Consider the following 27557-nt stretch of genomic DNA (forward strand, 5'->3'; position numbering starts at 1 on the left):
TGTGGCTTGCTGGCCTACTCTGGGAATGACCACTCTTAAGCCATGTGACCCATCCCTCACATGATCAGCTGTCAACCATGCCCACTCAGATCCACCCTCCCCCCAGCACCTACAAGCATTTCATCTCTAAGCCCTGTGTCTGACCATGTCACCTCACACCCCCATTTACAAATCTTATTGGCATACGTGACCTTGCCATCTGCCTCATCACCTTTGCTGGCTGCCTCTGATGCCCTCCAGGCCTTGGCCCTCGACCTTGGGGACTCTGGGTTCCAGACACAGAATAACTCGCTCCCCCCTTCCATATCTCTGTGGCTTTTGTGCATGCTGTTTCTTTTGCCCTGCATGCCTTTGCTCCTGGACAGATCTTCCATTCACCGGGACCCTGCTCAGAGGCAACTTCCTCTATGAGGCTATCTTTGGTCACCCCAGGCAGAGTTAGTCACCTTCTCAGGTTGGCTTCCACAGCACTAGCAGTGTGCCTGCTTAGAGCACAAGGGTACTTACATTATTTGTACATGCGTCCAGTGCCCCATGAGACTGCTGTCTCCTCAGAGGCAGAGGCCATGTCTCTCTCATCTCTTATCCTCAGCCCCTCTCATATTGCTTAGTACATGGTGAGGGCTCAGTTAATGCTTGCTGAATGAATGAATGAACAAACAAGTGAACAATTGAACCACCTGGACCAGGTGCAATATTCGCTTCATGTATTCATTCAAAAATATTTATTGAGTGTCTTCTATGTGCCACACATTGTAATCTGGGGGAGATATAATTGAGCATAGACAGACACCATCCCTGCTTCCAAGGAGCTTATAATCCTGCAGAAGACGTAGACATTAATCAAAACGTGTGCCAATGAATGGGTTATTGACTGTAAACTGCAGAGAGTGTCTGAGGGAAAGAAACGTGAGCATGTTTAACAAAGAAACTTAGCATGGAACAGGAGGAGGGGGACCTTTCTCCAGAGAAGTCACCATGAGCTCTGAAGTATGAATAGGAGTTCACTAGATTAAAGAAGGTGGGCTGGGAGTGAGGAAGCATTCCAGACACAAGGAGAACATATGCAAAGGCGGTGAGTGGGAGGGAACATGGCAGACCCTAGAAATAGGAAGGCCCGTGAGAGCAGAGTAGAGTGCAAGGGGCATGTGCACAAAATGACAAGGAGAGGTGGGCAGAGGTCAGATTATTCAAGACCTTGTGAACACATTAAGGTTGTGTGGAAAGCCAGTGAAGGATTTTAAGCACCAGGATCATATGATCTTCCTTGTGTTTTGAAATGATATTCTGGATCCAGGTGGAAAATTGATTAGGGAGTCAAAGCGAATATGAAGAAACCATTTAGGAGGCTATTACAGTAGACAAGAAGAAAGATGATGGCAGCCTGGGCTGACGTGGTGGTGGTAGAGAGGAGGGGGAGTGGGTGGAGTTGAGAGATGTTTGGAAGGAAGAATTGACAAGACTGCTGGTGGATTGGAAGCTGACTCCTGGGCTTCTGGTTTGCAATAGCAGAAGGGGGTGCCTTCACTCATGCAAACAGAAAACTCTGGAACACCAGCAGTGTTGTTGGGCATGATTAGCATGAGGTGCTTTGAAACAGCCACAGGGAGAGAAGTGGGTCATGTTGCATAGGGTCTGGAGTTCAGAGGAGAACTGGGGGTCGGAGGATAAATATGGCTGTGGTTTGAGACTACTGTGAAGGAGGTAAGAGTGACAGATCTTAGAGAGCTTAGGATCCAGCCATGAGGAAAACGAGCCATGGGGAAGAGAATGGCATTCACAGAAGGCATTTCAGTAAGGAAGAGGTGGCCCACCTTGTGATGTGCAGCTGAGAGGAACGCCAAGTATGATGAGGTTTGGAGAGTGCCCACTGCATTCGGTGACACTAGCAAGGGCTATAGCAGAAGCATCGGGGCAGAGTGGGTTAAAGAATATATGGGAAGTCCCAGGGATGAAAGTACAGCACAGGGAATACAATAGTGCTGTATTAACTCTGTATGGTGACAAATGGTGACCGCACTTACTGTGGTAAGCACAAGTAACATATAGAACTGTTGAATCACTTTGTTGTACACATGAAACTAATAGAGTGTTGTATGTCAACCATACTTCAATAATTTTTTTTAGAAAGAGTAAGTGGGAAGTAAGGAAGAGGAGATGGTATGTGTTGACAACTCTTCCATGGGGTTTGCCTATGAAGTGGGGGAGGAGGTGAGCACAGGGAGATAGTCAATGTACTGGGAGCAGGGACAGTCACCAATGGTCAGGATGCCCTTTGAGGTCAAAGACTAGTCCTGGTGGGCATAGTTGAAGAAGTAAGCTGAACAGAGAGGAGGTTGTGGCCAGAATTTGTGAACTTTGGAGATGGAGCAGCTTCGGATGATGAGTTTCAAAGTGTGACTGTTGATGGTTGAGACAGAGAAAGAGAAGATTGTCTGAGATAGGGAGGTGCGGGAACCAGAGTGGCCACGGCCCTGGATGGATGTTCCACAGGTTTGCTGAAGTCACTGTGATGACAGCAGGATGTAGGGAAGAAAAGATCATGAGCAGGTACCAGTGTCTTTGATGAGTGAGGAGGAGCAACCATGAGCTCATAGGTGACAGCAAACAGGACAGAAAGAGAATGTATGGTTGAATGGCCTGAGCCACAAAGAAGGACGTGGCAACAGGGAGCAATGACACCTCCTGGTCTACTGACCCTGGGATTTGTGGGGCATAAGAGAACACACACCAGTACTTGAGAGTGCTAAGGTGAAGGGGCCCTCCAGGTGAGGTTCAGGCAAAGGCAAGGAAGTAGAGCAATTTATGGAGAGACAGAGGACAGAGGGGAGATGTGTGTTACTCAGTGGCATTTTTGCTGGGCAGAGTGGAAGTGTCTGAAGGTGGAGGAGTGAGGACTGACTCTCAGGCAAAGAAGAAAAGAGTAGTTAGGGCATGATGGTGTGGTAGAGGACCAGTGGCTGGGAAAGAGGTCAGTGGGAGAGGCTTTGGCTGTTTTCAGGATGGGACGCAGGGGAGATTGGGGCTCAACAGTCTCTCTCAGCATGGGCAGTGAGGCAGGGGACAGAAGACTTGGCTCACTAGGCTTGGGGGCGTCAGTGTCAGTGGGTGCTCTCTGCTCACCTGGATTGTGGTGACTATCTGTAAGGCTGACCTTTCCCTGCTGGAAGAATCAGTGTCACCGGTGAGCTACAGTTAGTAGACAACCCTAAGTACAGATGGTAGCTGAGGGCAGAAACCAGAGGTTCAAGGATAAGGCATATCTAGCTCTGTCCCCTGTTCAGAGTAGAGTTCAAAGTCAGTAGCCTCGTCTTCTCACTTTCCTTCCTTCTTTTCCACTCTCTCTACTCCCATTTCCCCTAACCCCCAGTTGGGATACACCTATTAAAATTCCTTCTGGAATAATAAGAAGAATTACAAAGGCACAAAGCTTTCTACAGACATTTCACCAAAGATATAGGAATAGTCAGTAAGGACATGAAAAGGTGCTCAACATCACTGGTCATTGGGGGAAGTGTAAATTAAAAACATGATGAGATGCCACTTTACACCTGCTAGAATGGCCACAATCCAAAAGACAGACAGTAACAAGTCTTGGTGAAGATGTGAAACCCTCAGACACTGCTGGTCAGGTTGCACAGCGGTGAGACCACTTTGGAAAACAGTTTGGTAGTTTTTAAAAATGTTAAACATAAATCTACCTTATGACCTAGCAATTCTACTGCAGATATTTTCCCAAGAGGATTGAAAACAAATACCTACACAAAGACTTGTAGCAAATGTCCATAGCAGCATGCTTCATAATAGCCAAAAAGTAGAAACAACCCAAATGTCCATCAACTGGAAACATGAGATGCATATCAACATCCATATGATGGAATACTATTTGGCAATAAAAAGGGATAAAACACTGATACATGTGACAACATATTTGAACCTTAAAAACATTATGCTGAGTGAAAGAAGCCAGGCACAAAAGATTACATATCATATGATTCCATTTATATGAAATGTTCAGAAAAGGCAAAAAGGAGATTCTAGAGACAGAAAGTAGATTAGTGGTTGCCTAGAGCTGGTTGGAGAGAACAGGGAGTAACTGTAAATGGCACAAGTTTCTTTTTGGGGTGATAAAAATTTCTAAAATTTAAATTGTGCCGATAGTTGCACAGCTCTGTTAATTTACTAGAAATTTTTGAAATGTATGCCTAAAAGGAGTGAAGTTTGTAGTATGGAAATTATACTTCATAAAGCTGCTTTAAAAAATTTACCTGGACAAGGGCACCCAGGTGGCTCAGTCGGTTGAGCGTCCAACTTTGACTCAGGTCATGATCTCATGGTTCGTGAGCTTGAGCCCCACATCAGGCTCACTGCTGTCAGCATGAAAGCTGCTTCGGATCCTCTGTCCCCCCCTCTCTCTGCCCCTCCCCCGCTCGCATTCTCTCTCTTTCTCTCTCAAAAACAAGTAAAACTTAAAAAAAAAATTTTACCTGGACAAGTACAGATCTAACTCTGCTTCTCTATTGGCACCATCACCTGGAGGCACCGTGATTTTTTTAACGTGACTTCCCACTCCTTGCTCACGTCCTGTGCCATGGAGCCCACGGCCCAGTCCATCAATTGCCCTTGACCTAAGTGCCCCCCACACATGGAATGAGGATTCCTGAGCTCTCCCTGCTGCAAAGGGACAAGGCCATTACCTCTCAGCCAGTGAGAGAGGGACTAGAGGCTGATATCTCCAAGATAGTACTCTATGATTACTATACATTTCACTTTGTTTTACAATTTTAGTTTATTTTTAGCAGGTTGTACAGTTGGTCCTTGAACAATGCAATCTTGAATTGTGCAGGTCTGCTAATCCACAGATGATTTTCAGTAAGTACAGTACAGGGCTGCACATGTATTTTCTCTCATGATTTTCTTCATCGCATTTTCTTTCTCTAGTTTCACATAATACAGTATGTAATACATGTAACATACAAGATGTATGTTCACCAGCTGTTTACAGTAGTGGCAAGGCTTCTGGTCAACAGTGGGCTATTAAGTTGGGGGGCAAGTGAGAGTTATACATGGATTTCAACTGCTCAGAAGTCACCCCAACCCCGTGTGTTCAGAAGTCAACTGTATGTTCACGTGGATCAAAACCTGAAATAGTAGAACTGGCATGTATAAGAGACCTCCATCCCATCTCTATATCTCATCTGCCCCATTACCATCACCACTTGCGTCCTCTGTTAGTTTTTTGGGTTTTTTTTGTTTGTTTGTTTTTAAGTATCCTGAGCCCGGGTGGCTCAGTTGGTTGGGCATCCAACTCTTGATTTCAGTGCAGGTCATGATCCTGGGGTCATGGGATCGAGCCCCACGTCAGGCTCCGCACTCAGCCTGTTTGGGATTCTCTCTCTTCCTCTCTTTTCTGCCCCTCTCCCTGCTTGTGCTGTCTCTCTCTAAAATTGAAAATAAATAAATAATAAAATAAAATATCCTTCCAGAGCTTGTTTATGCAAATACAAGCCACTGTAAAGAAGTATCTTATTTTCTCTTTCTTCTGTAAAAGCGAGCTCCTAGATACACTGCTCTGCAATCCTGCTTTTTTCACTTAATTTATCTTGGAGGGCTTTTCATATCAGATCTTAGAGAGCTTCATTGTTTTTAACAGCCATAAAGCATTCCATTGTCAGTATGTGCCAGTGTTTATTAACCAATCCCTAACTGATGGACACTTGAGTTATTTCCCACTTTTGCTATTACTGTTCAGCTCTGTCTGGAGCTGAAATGAATACTTTATATACAAGTTATTTCATAAATGTGCAGATATCTTTAGAGGGACAAAAATCATAGACATGGGATTGCTGAGCCTAAAGGTAGATTGCCCCCACTTTGCTTCCCCATAGCAATGCAGGAGGCTTCCCCATAGCCTCGCCAGCAGAGCATACTATGAAAGTCTGAGATTTGCAGAATGTTTGACAAGGATATTGATTCCATCTTGCTTTCTTCAAGTAGAACTGCTTTCTATTTTATTTTTTGATTTTATTCTGTTGTGGGAAGAACATGAGATCTACCCTTTTCCAGATTTTGAAGTGTACAATACAGCATTGTTAACTACAGGCACAGTGTTGTTCAGAGCAGATCTCTAGAACTTATTCATCTTGAGAACTCAAACTCTGTACCCACTGAACAGCTACTCCCCATTTCCCCCTCCCCTGACCCTGGCAACCACCGTTCTACTCTACTTATATGAGTTTGACTATTTTAGATACCTCATATAAATTGAATCACACAGTATTTGTCCTTCTGTGACTGGCTTATTTCACTTAGCATAATGTCCTCATGGTTCATTCCTTTTGTTATAAATGACGGGAACTCCTTTTCTAAGGCTGAGTAATACTCCATTATATGTATAGACTATAATGTCTCTAGCCATTCATCCACCGATGGACATGTAGGGTTTTATGTACATCCTGGCTATTGTGAATAATGCTAGGACCAACATGGGAGTGCAGACATCTCTTTGAGGCCCTGATTTCAATTCTTTTGGATAAATACCAAAGCGGGACTGTTGGCTCATTTAAACAGGATTAGTTTCACATGATATCTAGACACCTCGGAATCCACTGAATGGATGTTAGAATCTGAAGGTGAGTAGACCATCTATTAGTCCCCTCCTTTTCTAGGAATAAGCCAGAGAGGAGAAAGACTTAGCTAAGATCCCAAGCCCGCAGTGCAGCAAGCAGGTCTGCGTGACACCCCCAAAGAAGTACAAAACAGTTTCATCATAGGCAAGAAGACATGTGGCAAGTACAAACAATCTCTGAGACAAATCCATTGTTGAAAGTATTGACTGCACATTCTTCTCTTAGGCCGCACCTAGAAGATGGACCACCATGGCCAGACGTTAAGGTCATGTGCCAAGAGACTGGTTCATCTCTGTCACCCCACCTTACACCAGCCTGTCGGCTCCAAGGACCGGCAGAGAACAAGCGAGGGCCAAGTCAGACTTCCAAGGAGTCTAGCTATGAACCACGCTCTTGAATAGCCTGTTTGCCAGTTTATCTGCTGAACATCACCCCACCTCTTAAATATTTGCTAGGGAGCTTCTGTTGGCAATTGGGGTCTTTGATCAGCACGGGAGTTTTGACCTGCTACATTTCTGACCTGGGCCGGTTCACCCCTCCTTAGGCAACCTGGTGGTCCCGGCTCCCGGGAGGTCATCATATTGATTCCAAACTTATGCGGACACCCGATCGGCATAGCGCACTACAGCCCAGCACTCCTGGGCTCAAGCGATCCTCCTGCCTCAGCCTCCTAAGTAGCCGGGACTACAAGCACACGCCACCACTCAGGCACAATTGGGGTCTTTGAAAGGGGCTGAAAACCAGCTCCCTGATTGCACTGAGAGAGAAGGTATAAGACCATCACCACAGAAGCCCTCTCTTTCCTGCTAAGTTTTAGAAGAGGTCTGCTATGGGGTTGCTTAACAGGGAGGGGATCTAGGGTAAAACCTCAGGATGTAACCACCTCCGACAGAACTGTGCAGCAGGGACTCACCCACAAAGACCAGTCTCCTGGTTCACCACTTAAAGAAGCAGACACCAACGGGGCGCCTGGGTGGCTCAGTCGGTTAAGCGTCCGACTTCAGCTCAGGTCACGATCTCGCGGTCCGTGAGTTTGAGCCCCGCGTCGGGCTCCGGGCTGATAGCTCAGCGCCTGTAGCCTGCTTCCGATTCTGTGTCTCCCTCTCTCTCTGCCTCTCCCCCGTTCATGCTCTGTCTCTCTCTGTCTCAAAAATAAATAAAACGTTAAAAAAAAATTAAAAAAAAAAAAAAAAAAGAAGCAGACACCAGTGTGGGAGAGCTTCAGGTGGGGGTCCGGAGGGGCAGTGACAAGCCGAGTGGGGAAGGAAGGAAAAGTAGCCTGCCATGGAAAAGAATTCCTCTGGGCATTGTTTGACCAGAAGAAGAATAGGGTTTAATGATGAGAAAATCATTTTAGATGATATCATTCACACTATTCTGCAGCTTATTTCACCTTCTAGTATATTTTAGATATTTTTCCATATTAAAAAATCATTTTTTCTATGTGTAAAAACAATGCATTTTATTGCACAAATTGGAAAATGCAGAAAAATACAAAGAAGAATATAGTTCATAATTATCCCATCACTTAGAGATAGCCAACGTTTTGGTTCTGATTTTTCTGGTCCTCTTTCCATGGAGGGGTATATATAGTTTTCCATGGAGGGGTATGATACAGTTATTGGTTAACAAAGACAATGAAATCATATTTTACATAAGATTTTGTAACATACCCATTGTTTCCACATACTCTGGGAATAAATATAAAAAGTATATATGTCCATTTTGTAGGCAAAATAGGATTTTAAAATAATTTGCATATCTTTGATTACTAATGAAATTGAATATTCATGTTTGTTGATCATTTGTGCTTCTTATTTTATGAATTGCCTATTCCTGTTGCTTATGTATACCTCTGTTGGGTTCTTATTCTCTTTCTTATTGATTTAAAAAGTACTTTACATATTAAGGATATTAATCCTTTATCATAGATCTTGTAAATATTTTCTCCTAGCATTGTCTTTGAATTTTATTTTGCTTCCTTTTTTTTGTCATATAAAAGTTTCAAAATTATATCTAGTTAAATATATCAATCTTTTCCTTCATGCCATTTACTGTTAACAGTTTGGTGTGTACTTTTCCAGACATTTTCTATGCATATGCAAATATATCTATAAATATATATATAGTTAGATATATAAAGTTTTCCTGCACATTTTAGATGATATCATTCACACTATTCTGCAGCTTATTTCACTTACTAGTATATTTTAGATATTTTTCCATATTAAAATATAAGGATCTAATTCCAACAGAGTATTCCATTATATGAATTTAGTAAATTTCATTAAATCAGTTTTAAAGATTTTTTTTTCACTTTCACATTTAAATCTGAAAATTTTTTGGCATATGAGAGAAATAGAGACTGAAGTTTATTCTACATGGTGACCCAGTTGTCCCAGCAGCACTTATAAAATAATCTATCCTTTCTCCACTTGTTTGATAATTTTATCATATATTAAATATCATATCTTTCATTAAAGCTTGATCACCTATTAAATACACATATATTAAAGACATGGATTTCTGTCTAGATTTTCTACTTTGCTTCCACTGCTTGTTTGTTCCTAATCAACACCACATTGTTTGAATTATTGTAGCTTTATAATATATTTTAATATCTACAAAATCAATACCACTTCTCTGTTTTTCAATATTGCGTTGGCTAATTTTTTTCTTTTTCTGAACTTTAGAATTATTCCATGAAGTTCCCAAAACATCTCTTTAGGATTTTGATTAGAATTGTATTAAATTAGGTAATTAATTGAAGGATATTAACACATTGGCAAATGATTATTCCTTTTCTTTCTTTCTTTTTTTTTTTTTTTTAAGATGGTGGGGGAGGGAGTGTGCAGCACACATGCAGGAGGGGGAGGGACAGAAGGAGAGGGAGAGAGAGAATCCCAGGCAGGCTCCATGCCCAGCACAGAGCCCAATGTGGGGCTAGATCGCACGACCATGAGATCATGATCTGAGCTGAAATCAAGAATCAAGAAATCAGAGTCGGGTGCCCAACCAATTGAGCCACCCATGCGCCCCCCCTGCAAATGATTATTTTAATTTAAAAACCATAGCATGTCCCCATATCTATTCAAGTTTTCTTTTTATGCTTATCAGTAGTGTTTTGGTTTCTTTGTCCTAAGTCGTTGATTTTTCATCAGGTTTATTGCTAGATACTTTGTAGTTTTTATTACAATTGTAAAAATGGCATTTAAAAGTATATTTTCTGACTGTTATTAATAAGTACTGATTTTGTGTGCATGTCATAAAAACTCATTACTGAATATCAGTCTAGTTGTTTCCAACTGATTCTTCTGGATTTCTCATGTAAGCAGTCATGTCACTTGCAAAATAATAATAATAATAATAGTAATTAAAAGACAAAGAGCAGGGGCACCTGGGGTGGCTCCGTCGGTTAAGCGTCCTACTTCAGCTTAGGTCATGATCTCACAGTCCATGAGTTTGAGCCCCGCGTCGGGCTTTGTGCTGACAGCTCAGAGCCTGGAGCCTGCTTCAGATTCTGTGCTCCCTCTGTCTTTGCCCCTCCCCTGCTCATGCTCTGTCTCTGTCCTCAAAAATAAATAAAAACATTAAAAAAATTTTAATAATAATTTTAAAAAAAGACAGAGGATAGATGTTATTTCTTTTACAGTATTTACACTTTGTTTCTTTTTATTTTCTTACTGCTTTGGCTCCCTATTCTTGGGAGTATCAGTTGTACAGTTTTTCCTTCTGGAATTCCATTGGAATCACACACACACACACACACACACACACACACACACACACACAGGCTCTTTGGGATATGATCCTACTTGCCCCTAATATTTTCAATCTGATTATCCTTTCTCTGAGTTCTTAGAATTTCCTTGGACTCTATCTTCAGATTCTCTCATTTAATTTTCTATAGCATCTAATATGTGGTTCAGTGACTCTTTAGGATTTTAACACTCAACCGTGTTTTTATCTCTAACCTACTCTTTGGCAAGTTGCCGGATCCCCCAGTTGTTGCAGCACACACTGCTTGTGGTCCTCTCCCTGGATGGTTGTGTTTTATTGATCCCACCCCACTCCTTCTTCAACAGCCCCACCCCTCGGGGTCCCCAGTTCCACCCTACCCATTCTTCTATTCTCACTGTACCTGTTCTCCCTGACAGGTTCATCTGTCCTCACGCCCACTACTCACATGCTTAGTCGTGAGAGAGCTCCTACCTCAGAGCTCCATGTCAGAGATGTCTCTGCCTGCATGTTTTAACACCAAACCCACTGTCTCCCAAATTTGTTACTCCTAATATTCACGGCACCATGGTCAGCTAGTTGCCCACGATAGAATGTCAGGGTCATCCTGAACATCTCCCTCTCCTCTATCTGCCCTATCCAGTCACTTCACACTGTTGATGGGACAACACTGCTCTTGCAGTCTCTCTTCAGGGTATCCCAGTTGTCTTTTTTTCTCTCTCTCTTTTAGTTTTTTTACTCAGTGTTACCATGCGCCTTCCCAAAGCACACATTTAATCATGTCAGTCATCGATTCAGTTTCGGTGGGTCCTATTGCAAAACAAATTCTAAACAACTTAGGACATGTAAGACTGTTTATTATTTTGTCCCAGAACCTTCAGCTTTGTCACCTGCCATTCCTTTCCAGATGTCTTATGTCCCAGCACACCAAGATTCTTGCCATTCCCCAAACATCCTCATGCCTTTGCACAGACCCTTCCCTTTGTCTACAGAGTTGTTTCTTGACCCTTTACCTGCTTATTCTTCAAGATCAAGTTCAAAAGACAACTCGGTGTGCCTGGGTGGCTCAGTCAGTTAAGCATCCGACTCTTGATTTTGGCTCAGGTCATGATCTCACGGTTTGTGAGTTCAAGCCCCACATCAGCCTCCGTGCTTGTCGTGCAGAGCCTGCTGGGGATTCTCTCTCTGCCTCTCTGCCTCTCTCCCTGTCTCTCTAAGTAAATAAATAAATAAATAAAAACTTCTTTAAAAAGACAACTCTGTGAAGGCTGCCTGGACTGCTGAGGTAGAGAGATTTAGGCTCCCTCCTCTGTACTCCCTTAGTAATTGATAAATGTTTCTCTACTCAAGCATTCGCATGTTGTTCTACAGCTATGTCTGTGTCTGTCTCTCCCTTCAGATCAAGAGGAGCCCCAGCTCTTCTCTTTGTACTTTACTCACATCTTACTCTCCCACTCCCTTCTCATCCAGACTACTGAGCAGTCCGAGTCCTATCAAGTGAAACCCACCTACCACTTATTTCTCAACTGCACTTTACCATTAAAAGCACACAGATGTGGAATGCAATATTACCTAGTAACCTTACGACAACCTATGGTATAGTCAGTTTTCTCACTTTCCAAAATGACTATTTCACACCTTCTTCTTTGTCCCCAAACCTCCTATAATCCCTATTCCCCTGATGACCTTGCCTCTAATTCACTGAGAAAATAGAAGTAATCAGAAGACAATTTCCCCATTCCTCACCATCACATTTCCAGTTCCCTTGCATCTGAACCTGTATCCTCTGTGTCTACCAGAGGCCGGTCCCCTTCACTTTTGCTCTGGATCCTGTCTCCACCCACCTTTCCAGAGTCTTGGCTTGTGCAGTGATCCCCTTTTCCTCTGTCACTAGATCTCCCTTTCTTCTGGATCATTTCCACTGGCCTGCTGGCATGCTTGACTATCATCTATCTCCTAAAAAAAATAAAAACAATTAAAAAAAATCTCTTGGCTCTTCCTTCCCATCTAGTAATAGCCACTCCATGTCTCAGCTGACCTTCACACTAAAATTATCATCCCGTCTCATCTCCACCTATTCCAATCAAACCTCAGTCCTTTCTACCTCACTGAAACTGGTCTTGCCAAGTTAACACTGTTCCCAAGTTGTCCAATCACATTGTCACATCCGTGTCTTCATCTTGCCATACCTTTCAGCATCATTGAACACAGTTCACCACCTCCTCCTTTGGGAAACACTTTCTGGCTCGGCTTTCATGATCCCTACTCTTCAGGTGTGCCCCCCCCCCACCCCGGATTCAGTCTCCTTTGTCAGATTTTCTTCTTTTCTAAACATTAGCTGTTCTAGAATCTGGTCCAGAGACTTCTTTTCTGCCCCATGTCTAACCTACCCATGAAGAATCTCATTATTTTATGGGTTTAGGACTGTCTATATGTCAGTGACTCCAAAACTTATATGTCTACTCCTCATCTCTCCTCTAGACTCCAGACTCTGACTTATATACTTGATTATCTTTTCAGAAGTAATTCCAACTTAATATGTCTAAAACAGAAATCTCAATACCCTTCTTCAAACAATCTCATTGCCAAGTCTTTTATGTCACTAAATGGCACCATTCACCCAGTTGCTCAAGCCAGAAACTCATGAAACACCCTCAGATTCTCTTTCCCCACCCTCTACTGCCCCACTGTCCCATCCATCCACAGATTTTATCGATTCTCCCTAAAAATACTTCCCCAATCCATCTACTTGTTTCTAGCTCTATTGCTACCATTCTAGTCCAATATATCACCATCCTTCACTAAGACAACAGCCTCCTGACTGGCCTCCAGGCTTCATCTGTTACCTCCCGCTCGCCATTCATTCTTCATCCAGCCACCAAAAAATCTTTGAAAAACATAAATCAGGGGCACCTGGGTGGCTCAGTCAAGTGTCTGACTTCAGCTCAGGTCATGATCTTGGAGAGCTTGTGAGTTTGAGCCCCACATCTGGCTCTGTGCGGACAGCTCAGAGCTTGGAGCATGCTTTGGATTCTGTGTCTCTCTCTCTCTCTCTCTCTCTCTCTCTCTCTGCCCCTCCCTGGCTCATGCTCTCTCTCTCAAAAATAAATAAACATTAAAAAATTAAAAAAAAACCCGTAAATCAGAGTGTATCACTCTCCTGGTTAAAACCCTCCATTGGTTCTGCATTGCACTTAGAAAAAACCCTCCTCCTCCCCTACCAAGGTCTACCAAGCCTTCTGGGGCTCTCAACCACCTCTCCAAACCTGCCGTGTCCATTCTCTCCATTGCTTGCTCCTAACCACATGATATTTTTTTAATGTTTATTTATTTTTGAGAGACAGAGACAGAGCACGAGTCGGGGGAGGGGCAGAGAGAGGGGGGACACAGATTCTGAAGCAGGCTCCAGGCTCTGAGCTGTCAGCACAGAAGCCAATGCGGGGCTTAAACTCACAGACCATGAGATCATGACCTGAGCCAAAGTCAGAAGCTCAACCCACTGAGCCACCAAGGTGCCTCCCACATGGTATCCTTTCTGTTCCTCGAATGCTTGCTTGTTCCCATCTGAAGGCCTTTGTAGCAGCTATTTGCCCTTCTTGGAACGCTTGCTCCCTCTCATCCCACTCTATTTTGTTTTAATCATAGTACTGATCACAATTGGACATTTCCTTGTGGTTTTGGTTTCTTTGTTTTTTGAGTTAAAAAAAAAATCTGTGTCTCTTACCAAGAATAAAAGCTTCCTGAAAGCATGGCTCACACTGTCCTGTTCTCTGTTGGATGCCTAGCCTGTAGAACAATTTCCGGCACATAGTAGGTGTTCAGAAAATGCTTTTTGAAGGGATGAGTGAATCCTAGTATTCCTTGCAATTGGTACAATTCCTGACACAGACTAAGTTCTCCTGTGTTTGCTGAATTAGTAGATAAGTTCCTCCAGCTATACTGTGAACCCCTCCCCCACTCGTGCTCTGTCTCTGTCTCTCTAAAAATAAATAAACATTAATTTTTTTTTAAATTTCTGCTTCCATCACAGCACCTAGCATGATGCTAGGGACTTCTGGATGCTTAGTAACTATGCTGTTTGATTTATTCTTCTTCATAAAGGGAAAGCCAAGCTTTTCAACTATCTACTTAATAGACTTCACTTCTCTGAGAGTAAACACGTGACATAAGAGGAATGGCACAAGAATGGGGATGGACTGGGTAGGGGTTGGTCAGCCCCTCTTGGCTGGAAGAGAGATAAAAGGAGAGTGTGCACCTTGCAGCTTTCCTATCAGAATTCTAGTCATGGTGCTACATTTCTTTGTGATGAATCTGTTCCAGGGTGCAACCTACATCCTGGTGATGGTGGATCCAGATGCCCCTAGCAGGTCTTCCCCCAAGGCTCAATTTTGGAGACATTGGCTGGTAACAGATATCAAGGTAAGCAGGCCAGAAGGCGCTTTCTGATTCACTTGGGCTTATAGCTGGAAGATTACCGTTCTGGGCAGTTTTCAGCTCTCATTCAGGAGGGCTGGGGACTCAGGTTGCCCCCTACACTCAGCTGTCACAGCCCCTCCCAGGTTTTCTAACACTTTTGAAAAAGGTCCAGGATCAGTGGTGCACAGGTAAACCGGGGGGGAGAGCCCTAACTTGTAGTGTTTGCGATTTCTATAGTGTAAATACTTCCACCATGGCCAATTTCAAGTTACTGATGATTTAACGGTTAACTCAGTTCTGAAAATTTAAAAGTGGATCAGACGCACCACCATGAGGGGCCTGGATCAGAGGCACAGGGTGTGACTGTGTGGTCCAGGTGGCAGAGCCGGCAGGGAGAGTCCTGCAGGGGGTCCTCCTGATGGGCTGAGGGGCAGTCTCCTTTCTTTGTACAGAAACAAGTGTCTCCCTCATCTGTGTCCCTTGGCCATCACATAATTGTGAAGGAGTCTGGCTCATCCTTTCTGGAGTAGGTCTGAGGAACACAGATCTGGAGGGTTGGTAACGGGCATTATGTAGGGCCGGGGGGAGGCTGTATTCCCAAACAAGTTTTGGAGACCCCAGGCTACACTGTATTAATCACATTCCTCACTGATGGGTTTTTTAGGCTTTTAATATTCTAATGTGCACTATATAATCTGCATTTGTTTTCCAGCCTCATTTGCCTAGTGAATCTTTTGTCATGAGCGCCTGTCCGCACACTTTGGGAAATCCATGCTAGCTTCAGCCGTTCATGCATCTGTGCCTAGAGAGTTCACAGATGGCTTTGCATAGTCATCAAGTTAAAGATAGTGGGAACCCAGGGGCACCTGGGTGGCTCAGTCCGTTAAGCTCCAACTCTTGGTTTCAGCTCAGGTCATGATCTCGCAGTTTGTGAGTTCGAGCCCTGTGTTGGGCTCTGTTGCTGACGGCACGGAGTGCGTGCAAGTCTCTGCTCTATCTCTCTCTCTCTTCTTCTCTCTCTCTCTCTATCTCCTCTACCTCTCCCTCCCCTATCCCTCTCATCTATCCCTTCCCTCTGCCCTCCTTTCTTCCTCTCTCCGTCTCTCTCTCTCAAATAAATAAAGAAAACTTAACCAAAAAAAGATAGTGGGAACCCAGAACTAAAAGACTTAAGTCTGGATCTAGGTTGACAGGTTCCCAAACCCATCATCTCTATTAAGTCACTCGGAGTCCCTCCGGGTATTTCCTCTTTGTCTGTAAGATGGGAACCATGTTACCTCCTCTATACGGTTGTCGCAAGAATCCAATGAGAGAGCATACTGAGAGCACTTTGGAAAACAGAGAGCACCACAAATGTAAGGAGTTTGTGTTTTTCCTTCCCCCACTGTGGGTCAGAGGAAGGGGTATCGGTGTGAACTATCCATTGATTCTCCTGAGCAAGGCAGGGGCTCTCACAGCCCCTAGAGTCGGGGGCTGGTGGGAGAAGCTATGCTGTCAACCAACCCCTGCCCAATGACCACGGGCCCTTCACGGGGTGCTTAGGTAGACAGCCCATCCTCAGAGGCAGTCCTGGCTACACACAGCCTTGAAGGAGTCCCCTCCAGGGAGGCCTCCAGCAGGCTTTTTGGACAGTGCCTGAGCCAGGCTCCTGAGGGAAAGCAGGAACATTGCTTCAACACACTTCCCCTGGCCAACCACCCGTCATCCTGGTAAAGAGCCTTGGAAACACCATAAACATGCAAAGGGGCAGAGCTGGGGGATTTTCATGCCATCAAGGCTGGGAGAGAAGCTGAAGGCACAAAAGGGAAAAATACTGGATCCTGCCCCAATCTAGAGCATTGCCAGTTTCTATACTTGGGATTCCCAGGCAGTCATAAGGGGGAGAAACTCTCAAGAAAGGAGTACTGCTCCAGACATGACACGTGTAGTGCAGCTCTTCACACACCAGGCTGTCCATAAGAGGGTTCTACTGGGCAGTTCTGAGGCAGATTTCAGAAACCATGGTGGATGGGATAATTTCAGGATTGAGGGCACCTTGGGGCCATAACACTGCCTCTCTTCCAAGCCGAAGCCCCCCGCCCCACCCACTGCCCTCACCCCAGTATGCACTCAGGACAGTTCTCTCACAGAAGCTTTGCAGGGCAGACGTGGGTTCTCAGCAGCCCAGCTGAGAAGCAGAGCAGGTGGCAGGTGGCAGGTGGCAGGTGGCAGCTGTCCGGCAAGACCGCTAAGCCGCAGAGCTTATCAGGGCCACCTGCCCGGGTGTGGCCCCCAGCCTTCCCGCTTAGACCGGAGGAGGCTTGGGTTTCAGGCACATTTTCACCCACTTTCCCTGATCCAAGTGTCCAGCAGGAAGCAGCAGCTCTTGTCAGCTGTATCCACTCAGCCTGCCCACCAGCCCCCAGTTTCCTTTAGCTGCATGGCCAGTATGAAAACCAGGCTCACTTAGGTCTCAGGCTGTGGCCCTTGGCCAAAAAAAGGGAAGGCTCTAATCAAACCCAGAAGCACTTCCTTTGTGTTGGCGTTAGCTGAGGCTGAGTAGGTCTCAGACATTACAACATGTTCAAATCCACTGGTGAATGTGTTAAAATGCAGATTCCCAGGCACCACTTCCGTCAGTCTGGAGAGAACGAGGCATACAAGTTTAACAGGTCTCCAGAAGGAATTTAGCCAATCGAAGGAAGACCACAGAGTTCAGTCTGAATGCTTTGGTCATTGTTATCACCCATCTGGGAGCAATTTTCAAGTGACAATCATTTTCAACCCTTCCTTTTGATCCCCACGATCAGGGCATGTGAACTAGGCATTATCCCCATTTTATAGGTGGGAAAGCAAAGCCTGGAGAGGTTGGATGATGCAGTCTCTCAGCTAGGTGGGTCTTCATTCCAAGGCCCCCAACTCCAAACTGCACACCCTTCTGGCCATACCACATGGTCTGGTTCACACTACATCTCTCCCATCAGCTCCATGGTGGCAAGAGGCATGCCACCTTGTCCTCCCTGTAAGATGGCAAACGTAATCTCTGTGGTTCTCCTACCATTCCAGGGCTCTCCTTCTGGTTCCCTCTTATGGACAGATGCTTCCAGGGAACCTCCCCAAAGACTGCTATCTTGGGAAATCAAATACACCTGGCTAACATTCAAACCCTTCAGGAATTCTCATCCTTAATATGTTGGGCTAAACGTAAACCCAGTGGGGTGCCTGAGTGGCTCAGTCAGTTGAGCACCCAACTCTTAATTTCAGTTCAGGTCATGATCTCACGGTTCGGGGATCAAGCCCCATGTCAGGCTCTGCACTGAGCTTGGAGCTTGCTTGGGATTCTCTCTCTCTCTCTCTCTCTCTCTCTCTCTCTGCCTCTGTCTTTCTCTCTATTCTCTTTCTCTCTGCCCCCTCTCCCCTGCTCATGCTCTCAAATAAAAAACTAAAAAGTGAGTCCTATATTATCATTACCCTCAGCAGTAAGTGGCCTCAACAATAAGGCACACCATAAAGTCACTACAGACATAAAGTGATGATGGTCCTGTGATTCACAGTGACCACAGAGGTGGAACCCAGGCTGGCCTTGATATTAGGAACACAAACCTAACTGCGTGGTGGGTGGGCCATGGCCATGGGGGCCCCTCAGTAAGGACAATTTGGGGGCCATCTATCCAGGTGGAAACAAATAATTTCTCAGGAATACAGCAAACATCTGCAGCTCCCTGCCCTAAAAAGAGGCTGGCAAGTGTCTACTATAGGGTGGGATAAAGCTCTAGACCCCTGGACAACTTGTACAAAAACCAGCGAGAAGTCCACCAGGAGGAAGCAGGCATTCATGTTACCCTTTGTTCACTTAATTCAACAAATATGGGTTGGCCATTGTTTGCAAGCATAAAGGCAAGGACTCTGGAGCCAGACCACTGGGCTCCAATCTGACAGTATAGCTATGTGATCTTGGGAGGCAGGGTACTCAACCTGTCTTTCAATATGCTCACTTTAAAAGTGGGGATACCAATAGCCCCTGCCTCCTCACCCTGTTGTTATGGAGTTCAGATGAGTTGTTTTAAGTAAAGAGCTTAGAACAGTACCCAGAACACGTAGCGAGCTGTATGTATCGTTGGTGGCTGTGATGTTACCCTTACTGCTCCTAAGTCAGGCACCAACACTGGCACTGGGGTTAGAGATGCAAACACAGCAGGGGAAGTCTCCGCCTTCTATGAGTTTCTACTCTAGTGAAGCAGAGGAAGGAGGCTGAGGCACAGGGGCTCTCTCAGGGAGGAACTGGCCACAGCCGCGGGTTCCTATCAGCTTGGAAACTGAACGTCAGTCCTCGAACCTGGCCCGACCAGGACAGGCAAGGACTGCTGCAAACAGCATGCCGCCCTTCTCCGCCCCCTCTTTGAAAAATCTCTCATTGAACAAAAGATTTCCAACAGAGCATTGACACACAACGTTTCTCTCCCTGCCATGTCCTCAGCTTTTCCTTTAAGATGTTCTTGAGTTCTGATTCAATCGAACTAATAGTCTTCATGCTAAAGCCTAATTAAGATATCAATTAATTTGCATCATTCATTTCAGAAGAAAAGCTTATTGGTTCATCTTCTGTTTGTCTCTGAAATTAGTGCTCAGGGCTTTTCATGCAGATATTTTCATTAGACTTTTTATTGTTAATGGGAATATTGAACACAGGAAGATGGTATATTAATACCTTCCACAAAGAATATCATGATTGGTGACAAAGAACACTAAGAACAATTAAGGAGACAAGAGTGCCTTTTTTCTTCCAAAAAAGAAAATCTTCCTAGAAACCGTCAATGATTCTAAAATTCGCCCTGAATCTCTTTTTTGTTTCAAGAAAGAAAGCGAAACGGCAAGTTCATGTTTCCCTTTCATTCAGTGCCCTCAACCTTTGGCAGCTGTAAGCACAACCAATTCTGGATAGAATTAAAAGGACTTCTAAGGGTCCATTATTCTGTCTACTTTTCTGTAAGGTTGAATTTTTCCATAATGAGAGCTTGTTTCCTAAAGGACCTCTAAGTGTGTTAGGTGAATAAGATACATGGGAAACCAAGTAAAGCGGGCAAATATCTTAGCCTCTTGCCTTCCAGTTATGCGGTTAGCACAGGCCAGGACACCTCTGCTTGAATCGTCGACCCCACTACTGAGTGATCTCAGGCAACTTACTTGACCTCTCTGAGACTGCAGCTTCTTGTTTGTATAACTGACATAAATCATTAGGCTTCAGGGTTGAGATAGGAAGAGGAAATTACATATGCAAAGAGGGGAAGCCTCCCTAGAGAGAGGCACTACAGAAAATGGCAAATTTATCCTGCTCCTAACCAACTGAGCAGCAGATCCTGTAGAAATTTGAATATACTCTGTGTGTGTGTGTGTGTGCGTGTGTGTGTGTATGCGTGTAGTATCAGAATATTATATATATATATATATATGTATAATATTCTGATATTATATAGATTCCAATTCCAAATAGATATACTCTGAAGCAAGCTAATGATAATACACGGAAGAAGAATAAACAATCTTGATCAGAACCACAAGTTCTGATGAAGAGATCAAACCAAGGAAATGGAATTAATTAGTTACTTTCTTTAGACCTATATTTTCAGTTTTGCAATGATATTTGTGCACTTGTCCATGCGTGCTTTGCCCTGTATTGTGAGGGTCCATTAATTTAAGTAATAAACACCTACAAGGCATGGCTTATGCTCTCTAAAGATCTATGGGCCATAAAGAACATTTGGTGATGGGGACAATACAGGGGGCCCTGGTTATAAAGAACATGGCCACCCTGAAGGGGCAGGGAAAGAGCCTGTACTTCTGGGTCAGATGAACCAGTGGAGCCTCCAGACTCTTCCACGTCCAGATGGAAATTCCTGAGCCTCAGTTTCTTCATCATTAAAATGGGAATAATAATAATATCTCTCTCCCAGTGTTGAAGAAGATCAAAACTCCTGAAACTGAACAGAATAGTAGGACCTTGATAAATGTGATTCTCTCCCCTATGACCCCCAACTTGGAGATCTGACCATAGCAGCCACTTATAATTGAGCAATTTCCCTTAGGCTCTTGGACTCATCCTTGCAAAGTAAGAATTCTAGACAATGACACAGACCTTATGGTAAAAACAGCTCATCTTTTTGCCTTTGGAGACTGCAGGTGGGTTCAGGCCAGCTTGGAGGACTTGACCTGACCAGGATTTGCTTAGATGGAGGTAGCAGTAGTTGGAGCAGTGGGGGTCAGTCCCATTATTCAGTCTCTGGGAACTGCCCTGTGTACCCCACCCCCACCAGACCACAGCCAGGGCAGGGGACTGGGCTACAAGTGACAGTCAGGCCTACAGTGTGCTTCCTGCCCCGTCAAGACTGCACTTTTTCCTCGACACCTTCCATTTTTATTTTTCACACAAGCCAGCACCCTTCGGCATTTTCTTATCACTCATAGTCCCCATCTTGCTGTCATTGTCCCACCCCAAAGATGCCTTCGTTCCCATTCAAAGTAATTTAAATAAAATGTTGCTACAAAGTGGAATATTCTCTTTTGATGAATGTTTTTAAAGCCCTTTAGGTTTTCATGGTAATTTGCGGTGTAAAATTATTTGGAGATAAGAGCCAAATTAGCTCTCGTATGCTGAGGTCGCTGTGTCCTGTTATCCATGTGAGCAGTGTTTAAATATAATCAGCCCTCAGACTAATGCAGCATAATTGTTCATTTGAAATAGCTTTTTTTACTCCATTCAATGAGTCATTAAAATATTCAAGGGATAATGCAGTGAATTGGAAATGAATTTATCATATTATCCCATACATACTGTAGTGCTTCAGGTAACTAAGGAGAGAGAGAGAGAGAGAGAGAGAGAGAGAGAAAATATGAATAAAATGTGTACAGGCAGGAAAGGGGCCAGTTTATACAGGAATATGGTCAACAAAGCTTTTTAGTTGGTTTATGGAAACTATGTATAGAGAGGCTGACCGGGAGGGTGAAAAAAAAAAGGAAAGTGCTGTTCTTCGAAGAGCTCATGCGCTCTCTCTCTCTCTCTCTCTCTCTCTCTCTCTCAGCACTCTGAGAATCTGTGCTCCACCATAGCTCCACTGTTAACTTATTTTTATCAAATATGTTTATATCAGAAAGTCGTTATGGAAACCAATTCTGCCATCCAGGAGAATTCCTGGATCAGGCAGAAAATTCTCTCTCTCTCTCTCTCTCTCTTCTCTTCTCTCTCTCTCTCTCCCCCACCTCTCTCAGTCTCTCTCCCCACCCGCCCAACCCTGTCACACACATACTCACACTCACGCACATACACCTCGCTCACACACACCCATGGACACCCCCAGAGGGAACAGCACTGCCTTGCTTACCGATTCTGAGCTCAGCTCTGACGGGCACAGAGGGCGGCACCCTGGCTCCCCTTCATGGCCACTCTGTAAAATGGATAAGACTGAAACAAACAACCCTGCCCTGACACCAGGAACCTGGGCTTGTCACGGTCCACTGGCCTCAGTCCCCCACCCCTGACTGAGCACACGTGCTTAGGAAGAGACAAAGGGGGATGGTGGCAGCACATTCAAAAGAGTGATCCTTGCTTAATTTCAGGAAAGTTCTATTAGTGTGCACTGTTTATATCACACCTGGGAGAATGTCTTCTGTTCTGGCCACACTGTGTTAAGAAAGAGTGAGCAGCATGAGGAAAGCAACCAGAACGGCTAGGCTCTATAAAAGCTGTGTCAGATGAGCAGGACCTGAAAGAGGCAGGGATGGGTAGCCTGCTGGAACAGAAAGGGAAGACACAAGAACTGCCTCTACAAATTCCTTGAAGATTTCATTAAAAATTTGAAGGAATCTAGTTGGAAAACAAGGGAGATCCTGCTGTGCTCCACAGGGCAGAATGAGAACCGATGGGTGAAATTTACATGGAAGTAAATTTTGGCTCCATATGAGAAAGAACTTTCTAAGAACTTGAACTGCCTAAGAACTGAGCATATACTCCACAGAGGAGGGAGCTTCTTATCGCTGAAAGTACTTATTCATGGGTAACCCAGGGAATTCCCCTGCTACGTAGAAGGTTGGAGCAGATGACCCGTAAGATGTTTCCACCTGCGTATTTCCTCTCCTGGCTAGTGACACTCTTCTTATAGCTTCTATTCATATAGCATATTAACAACATCAATAATAACTAAAGAAGGAAGAGTAGAAAGGGAAAAGAGAAGAGGAAGAAAGAAAATAAGAAAAAACATCGGCACATTTAGCATGTGGTTTTGGCCACTGTGCTTTATTTACATGAACGTCTCATTTAAATATCTTAACGAAAGTCCTAAGAGGAAGGTAATAAAGACAAGAGAAGAGGGGTTGTGCAACTTGTCCAAGATTGCACAGCAAGCAGTGGCTGATTGGGATTTGAATTTAGAGCCTAGACGTACGATCATGATGCTGTATGGCCTCTCCAGAGTTTAGGTGGGTTCTACACCCACTCTCAGGCCTGGCCCATGTGACAGCTGATGTCAGGGCCAGTTGTGGCTGCTATGAGTGCTGGTGTGAGTGGTGTGGTTTGAGGTGCCTGGTCCTCAGTCCTTAGCCTCTGTCCTTGGCCACACCTGCCTCAGCCATAGCACAGCCCTGATTCTGGGCCTTGGAGTGCAGCATACACCCAAGAGGTAAATTCTCTGACTTATTGGGAAGCAAATTAATTACCTCCCTGAATCTGTTCCCTCATCTGTAAAAGAGGACAGTAGAATCAACCTTGCAGAAACACCGCAAAGACTTGGGAGAAAATGTGTAGAGCACAGCAACACAGCACCTGCCTCGTGGTAGGTGCTACTTACGTGCCGGTTCTCTACTGCTTCTGTCTGCTATCACCCTAAATCCTCCACAGGAAGCTTAGAAAGTAAGGAGCATATGTCACCTCCCAGATATAGGGCAAGGCCTGGCCGGGAGAATGGCCTGTCCATGTGGTTACCAGTTGAAAGACCTTAAGGGGAAAAGGCAACACAGGCATAGGACTTAACAGTGAAGTGTTGAGTCCAACTATTTAACATGCTGTGCTCAGCACTGTGTCTTTTAAATAACAATAATAGATGATAGACAAGAGAGACAGATAGACTTTTAATAAATAAATGTTAGAAGAATTTAAAATGTGATTTCTTTCCTGCTCTTCAGTTGGAAGGACAAGGCTAACATACAGGAAATGGAGAATAGAACTCATAGGGTATAGTGTCAACTCTACCTGGGCTCTTGAGACTCAGAGAGCTATAAAAGTTCAGAGCACTTTTCTTTCCCCTTTGCAGTGAGGCATCTACTCCTCCTTCAAGATTCAGCTCATGATAACCTCCAGCTTTGTCCTTCTTTGGGTTGTTATTATTTGTGAGTCTCTTTTCCTGATTAGACCATGAGTTCCTGGAGAGCAGAATTGTATCTTATGTCTCCAGCACTTAGCATGATACCCGGAACATAGAAGGCCCATAGTAAGTGTTGATTGAATCAATTGATGAAGGCATGAAGGCATGAAGGCATGAAGGAATGAATATGACAATGAAGGAAGGATGGAAGGGGGTGTGGGTAGAAGGATGGATGGATAGATAAGGTGACATCACTCTATGGTGACTTCACAGTGGAGATACAGGTTGAGCTGGGCCTTCAATTGTGAGCAGGCCTGAAAAGTCAGAGGATACCAGAGACTGTATTCCAGGAAGGGAACAGAATAACTAAAAGCTCAGACATTTGAATGGGATAGGAAAAAATCATAAACATAAAAGCCAAGACACTTGAGTCAATTAAAGCCCTTATCACTTCTCTCTAGATGATTATTACAGAAGTCTACTAACTGGTCCCCCTCCTGTACCCCCCACCTCCACCAAACGTTATCTATTTTTCTAAAATCAAAATATGATGATGTTACTTCCCTGGTTGAAGCCCTTTGGTGACGCCTCAGTATCTGAGGACAGAGTCCTATCTGGCCCGAGTGTTATTTAAGGCCTCTAAGGATGTGGCCCCACCTGCCCCACTGGCCCCCATTCTGAGGATGTGGCCTGCCTGCCCCGCCAGCCCCCATGATGCTCCTGCTGAGTGGCTTGTGGTATTTCACACCTTCTGGGTGGCTCAGGCCTCTGTGGACTGTTCTTGCTCCCCTCTCTGTAGAAACCCTGTCTGCAACCTGTAAACAGTTACTTGCTTTGCACAAGTTAATTTCTCATGAGTTAAGACCTTCAAAGCCCAGAAAGAACTTAGATTTATGATCACAAAAGGATTTCCAGAAATAGGAGAGGAAAATGTAAACTCCCGAATTTAAGCTGGTGAGTGTGGTATCAATCCACATCAAAATTCCATAACCATTTGATAAACAGATGGTCAAGACACATAGAAAACAGTGAACACTGGGAGTCAGCATAGGTCACTAAAAACAAGTCACTACCTCACCACTCGATGTCCTTGCTGATAAAAGCACTGATCCAGTGGACCAGGAGGAGGTCCACAGCACAGCTTGACGAACCAAGGTGTTAGACCAAGTTCATCCTGGTAACCTTGTAGGCAAGGGGGAGAAATATGGCTTTGGTGACTATTGTGGTAGGTGGGTTTGTGGCTTGTTAACAATTCCTGAAGAGTGTTGACTAATGTCAACCTTACAGGTGGTCCCTGGTGACACAACACAGGACTCTTTCATGGCCCCATCTTGTTTGCTATCTTTATAGATAGCATGCTCACCGAATTTGTAGATCACACAAAGTTTCAAGGAATTGCTGCATGTGGCTGACACAAGACAGTTAATTTTAGCAAATTGCAAGATGGGCCTGCAATGAAAAATTTAAATGTAATAGGGGTTAATCTAAAGTTCATATTTAGGTTCTAAATCAATTGCACAAGTACAAAATGTGGAAGATCTTGCATTGCAGGAGTTCAGAGGAAAAAGGCTCCAAGGAGTTTAGTTAATTTTAAGCTAATTTTAAGCTATAATAGAATGTTAAACCATAATGCAGGAGTTAAGAAAGTTAATGTCGTCTTAGATCACATCAATGGAAGTAAAGGCTTTAGATCATTGAAGATTATAATTTCCCTTTTTCTGCATCGGTCAGACCACCTCTGTTCACCCATTCATTCATTCACTCATTCATATCATTCGACATGTGTTCAGCACAGTTTGGGTGATAGTTTTATTCAGGCACTGCAGAGTTTCAAAACTCTGTTTATAAAAGTTTCAAAAGTTTATAAAGTCAAATCCCTTCCAGGGAAGAGCAACCAGTCCTGGTGAGAGGAGTAGAGAAGTAAATCAATGACTACGTACAGTACAGAGTGGAGTGTCAGGGTGGAGTTAAGTCCCAAGAACCTGGGGGAAGAGGAGGTGAGCCCCTCAGAGGAGGTGACCCTTGAGCAGAGTAGAATTCGGCAGGTGAACGGTGAGGAAACAGTATGTAGGCAGAGGAAATAGCAGGAGCAAGGTCCTGAGACAGAAACCGGCTAGGGGGAGGGGGGGAGTGGTTTCCAGGAACAGAAAGAGGACCAGTGCAGCTGGAGCAGAGTGATCAAGGTGCACAGGAGGTGAGCAGTGAGGGAGGCTCTGAAGGACAGAGGGTCTTAACCTTGACCTCTCCCTGGTTAGAATCACCTGGGAGCCATTCTCCAGACCGGCTAAATCAGAACCCCTGGAAACAGAGGCTTAACAGCCCTTAATTTCTGTTAAGCTTTCCCAGATGATACAAATGTGCATCTGGGTGGAGGAGGGGGAAATGGGAGTCACTAGACAAGGAGTACAAAGTTGCAGTTACACAAAATGATTAAGTTCTAAAGATTAATACTGTATTGTACACTTAAAAATTTGCTGAGGGTAAATCCCATGTTGAGTGTTCTCAGCACAATTTTTGAAATTTCTTTAGTTTATTTATTATTTTTTTTTGAGAAAGGAGAGAGAGAGAATGCAAGCAGGTGAGAGGCAGAGAGAGAGAGGAGAGGGAATCCCAAGCAGACTCCTCGCTGTCAGTGCAGAGCCCCCAATGTAGGGCTCAAACTCACGAACCGCGAGATCATGACCTGAGCCAAAATCAAGAGTTAGACACCCAACTGACTGAGCCACCCAGGTGCCCCTCAGCACAATTTAAAAACAAACAGAAAAAAAAGGAAGAGGAGGAAGGAAGGGAGGGAGGAAGGAAGGAAGGAAGGAACGAAGGAAGGAACGAAGGAAGGAAGAAGAAAAGAAAGGAAAACCTATGTGCATCTAGGAGTGAAAACCACTGTCGCAGGGCTTTGTGTCCAGGCCTGTAGAGGGAGTTTGACACATGATTATTGGAGGCCTTTAAAAAGAGGTTGATAACTGTTTGTGTATTTTTTGTTGCTGTTTAAGTAATCTCTACACCATCATGGGACTCAAACCCACAACCCAGAGATCAAGAGTCCGCACGCTCTACTGACTGAGCCAGCCAGGCACTCCTGCTTTGTGTCTTTGAAAGATCACTCTGGGGTGCCTGGGTGGCTCAGTCGATTGAGTGTCTGACTCTTAATTTGGCTCAGGTCATCATGATCCCAGGCTCATGGGATCGGCCCTGGATCAGGCTCCACACTCAGTGGAGATTAAGATTCCCTTTCTCTTTGCCCCTCTCCACAGCTCCCATGTGCGCGCAGCGCGCGCGCGCACACACACATTCTCTCTGTCTCTAAAATTAAAAAAAAAAAAAATCACTCTAACTGCTGTGTAGGGTGGCAGCAGGGTGGCCACAAAAGGTTGTGTCACTCCTTTAGGAGGGATGAGGGTGATTTGTACTACGTGACAGCAGTGGGCATGGAGAGGACAGCTCT

General features: G+C 44.5%; 1 protein-coding gene across 3 annotated transcripts in view; it reads left to right on the forward strand.

Annotated features, from left to right (window-relative positions):
• Window positions 1-27557, forward strand: part of PEBP4 (phosphatidylethanolamine binding protein 4) — a 206127-nt gene that overhangs the window by 94370 nt on the left and 84200 nt on the right. For all 3 annotated transcript variants that reach the window (XM_030312398.1, XM_030312396.1, XM_030312397.1), the window contains exon 4: window positions 14688-14786. In XM_030312398.1, coding sequence (XP_030168258.1) covers window positions 14688-14786 — 99 coding nt within the window. The remainder of the gene's footprint in view (window positions 1-14687; window positions 14787-27557) is intronic.

Source organism: Lynx canadensis, chromosome B1 (genome assembly GCF_007474595.2).
Source record: "Lynx canadensis isolate LIC74 chromosome B1, mLynCan4.pri.v2, whole genome shotgun sequence".
In the NCBI taxonomy this organism is placed as follows: domain Eukaryota; kingdom Metazoa; phylum Chordata; class Mammalia; order Carnivora; family Felidae; genus Lynx; species Lynx canadensis.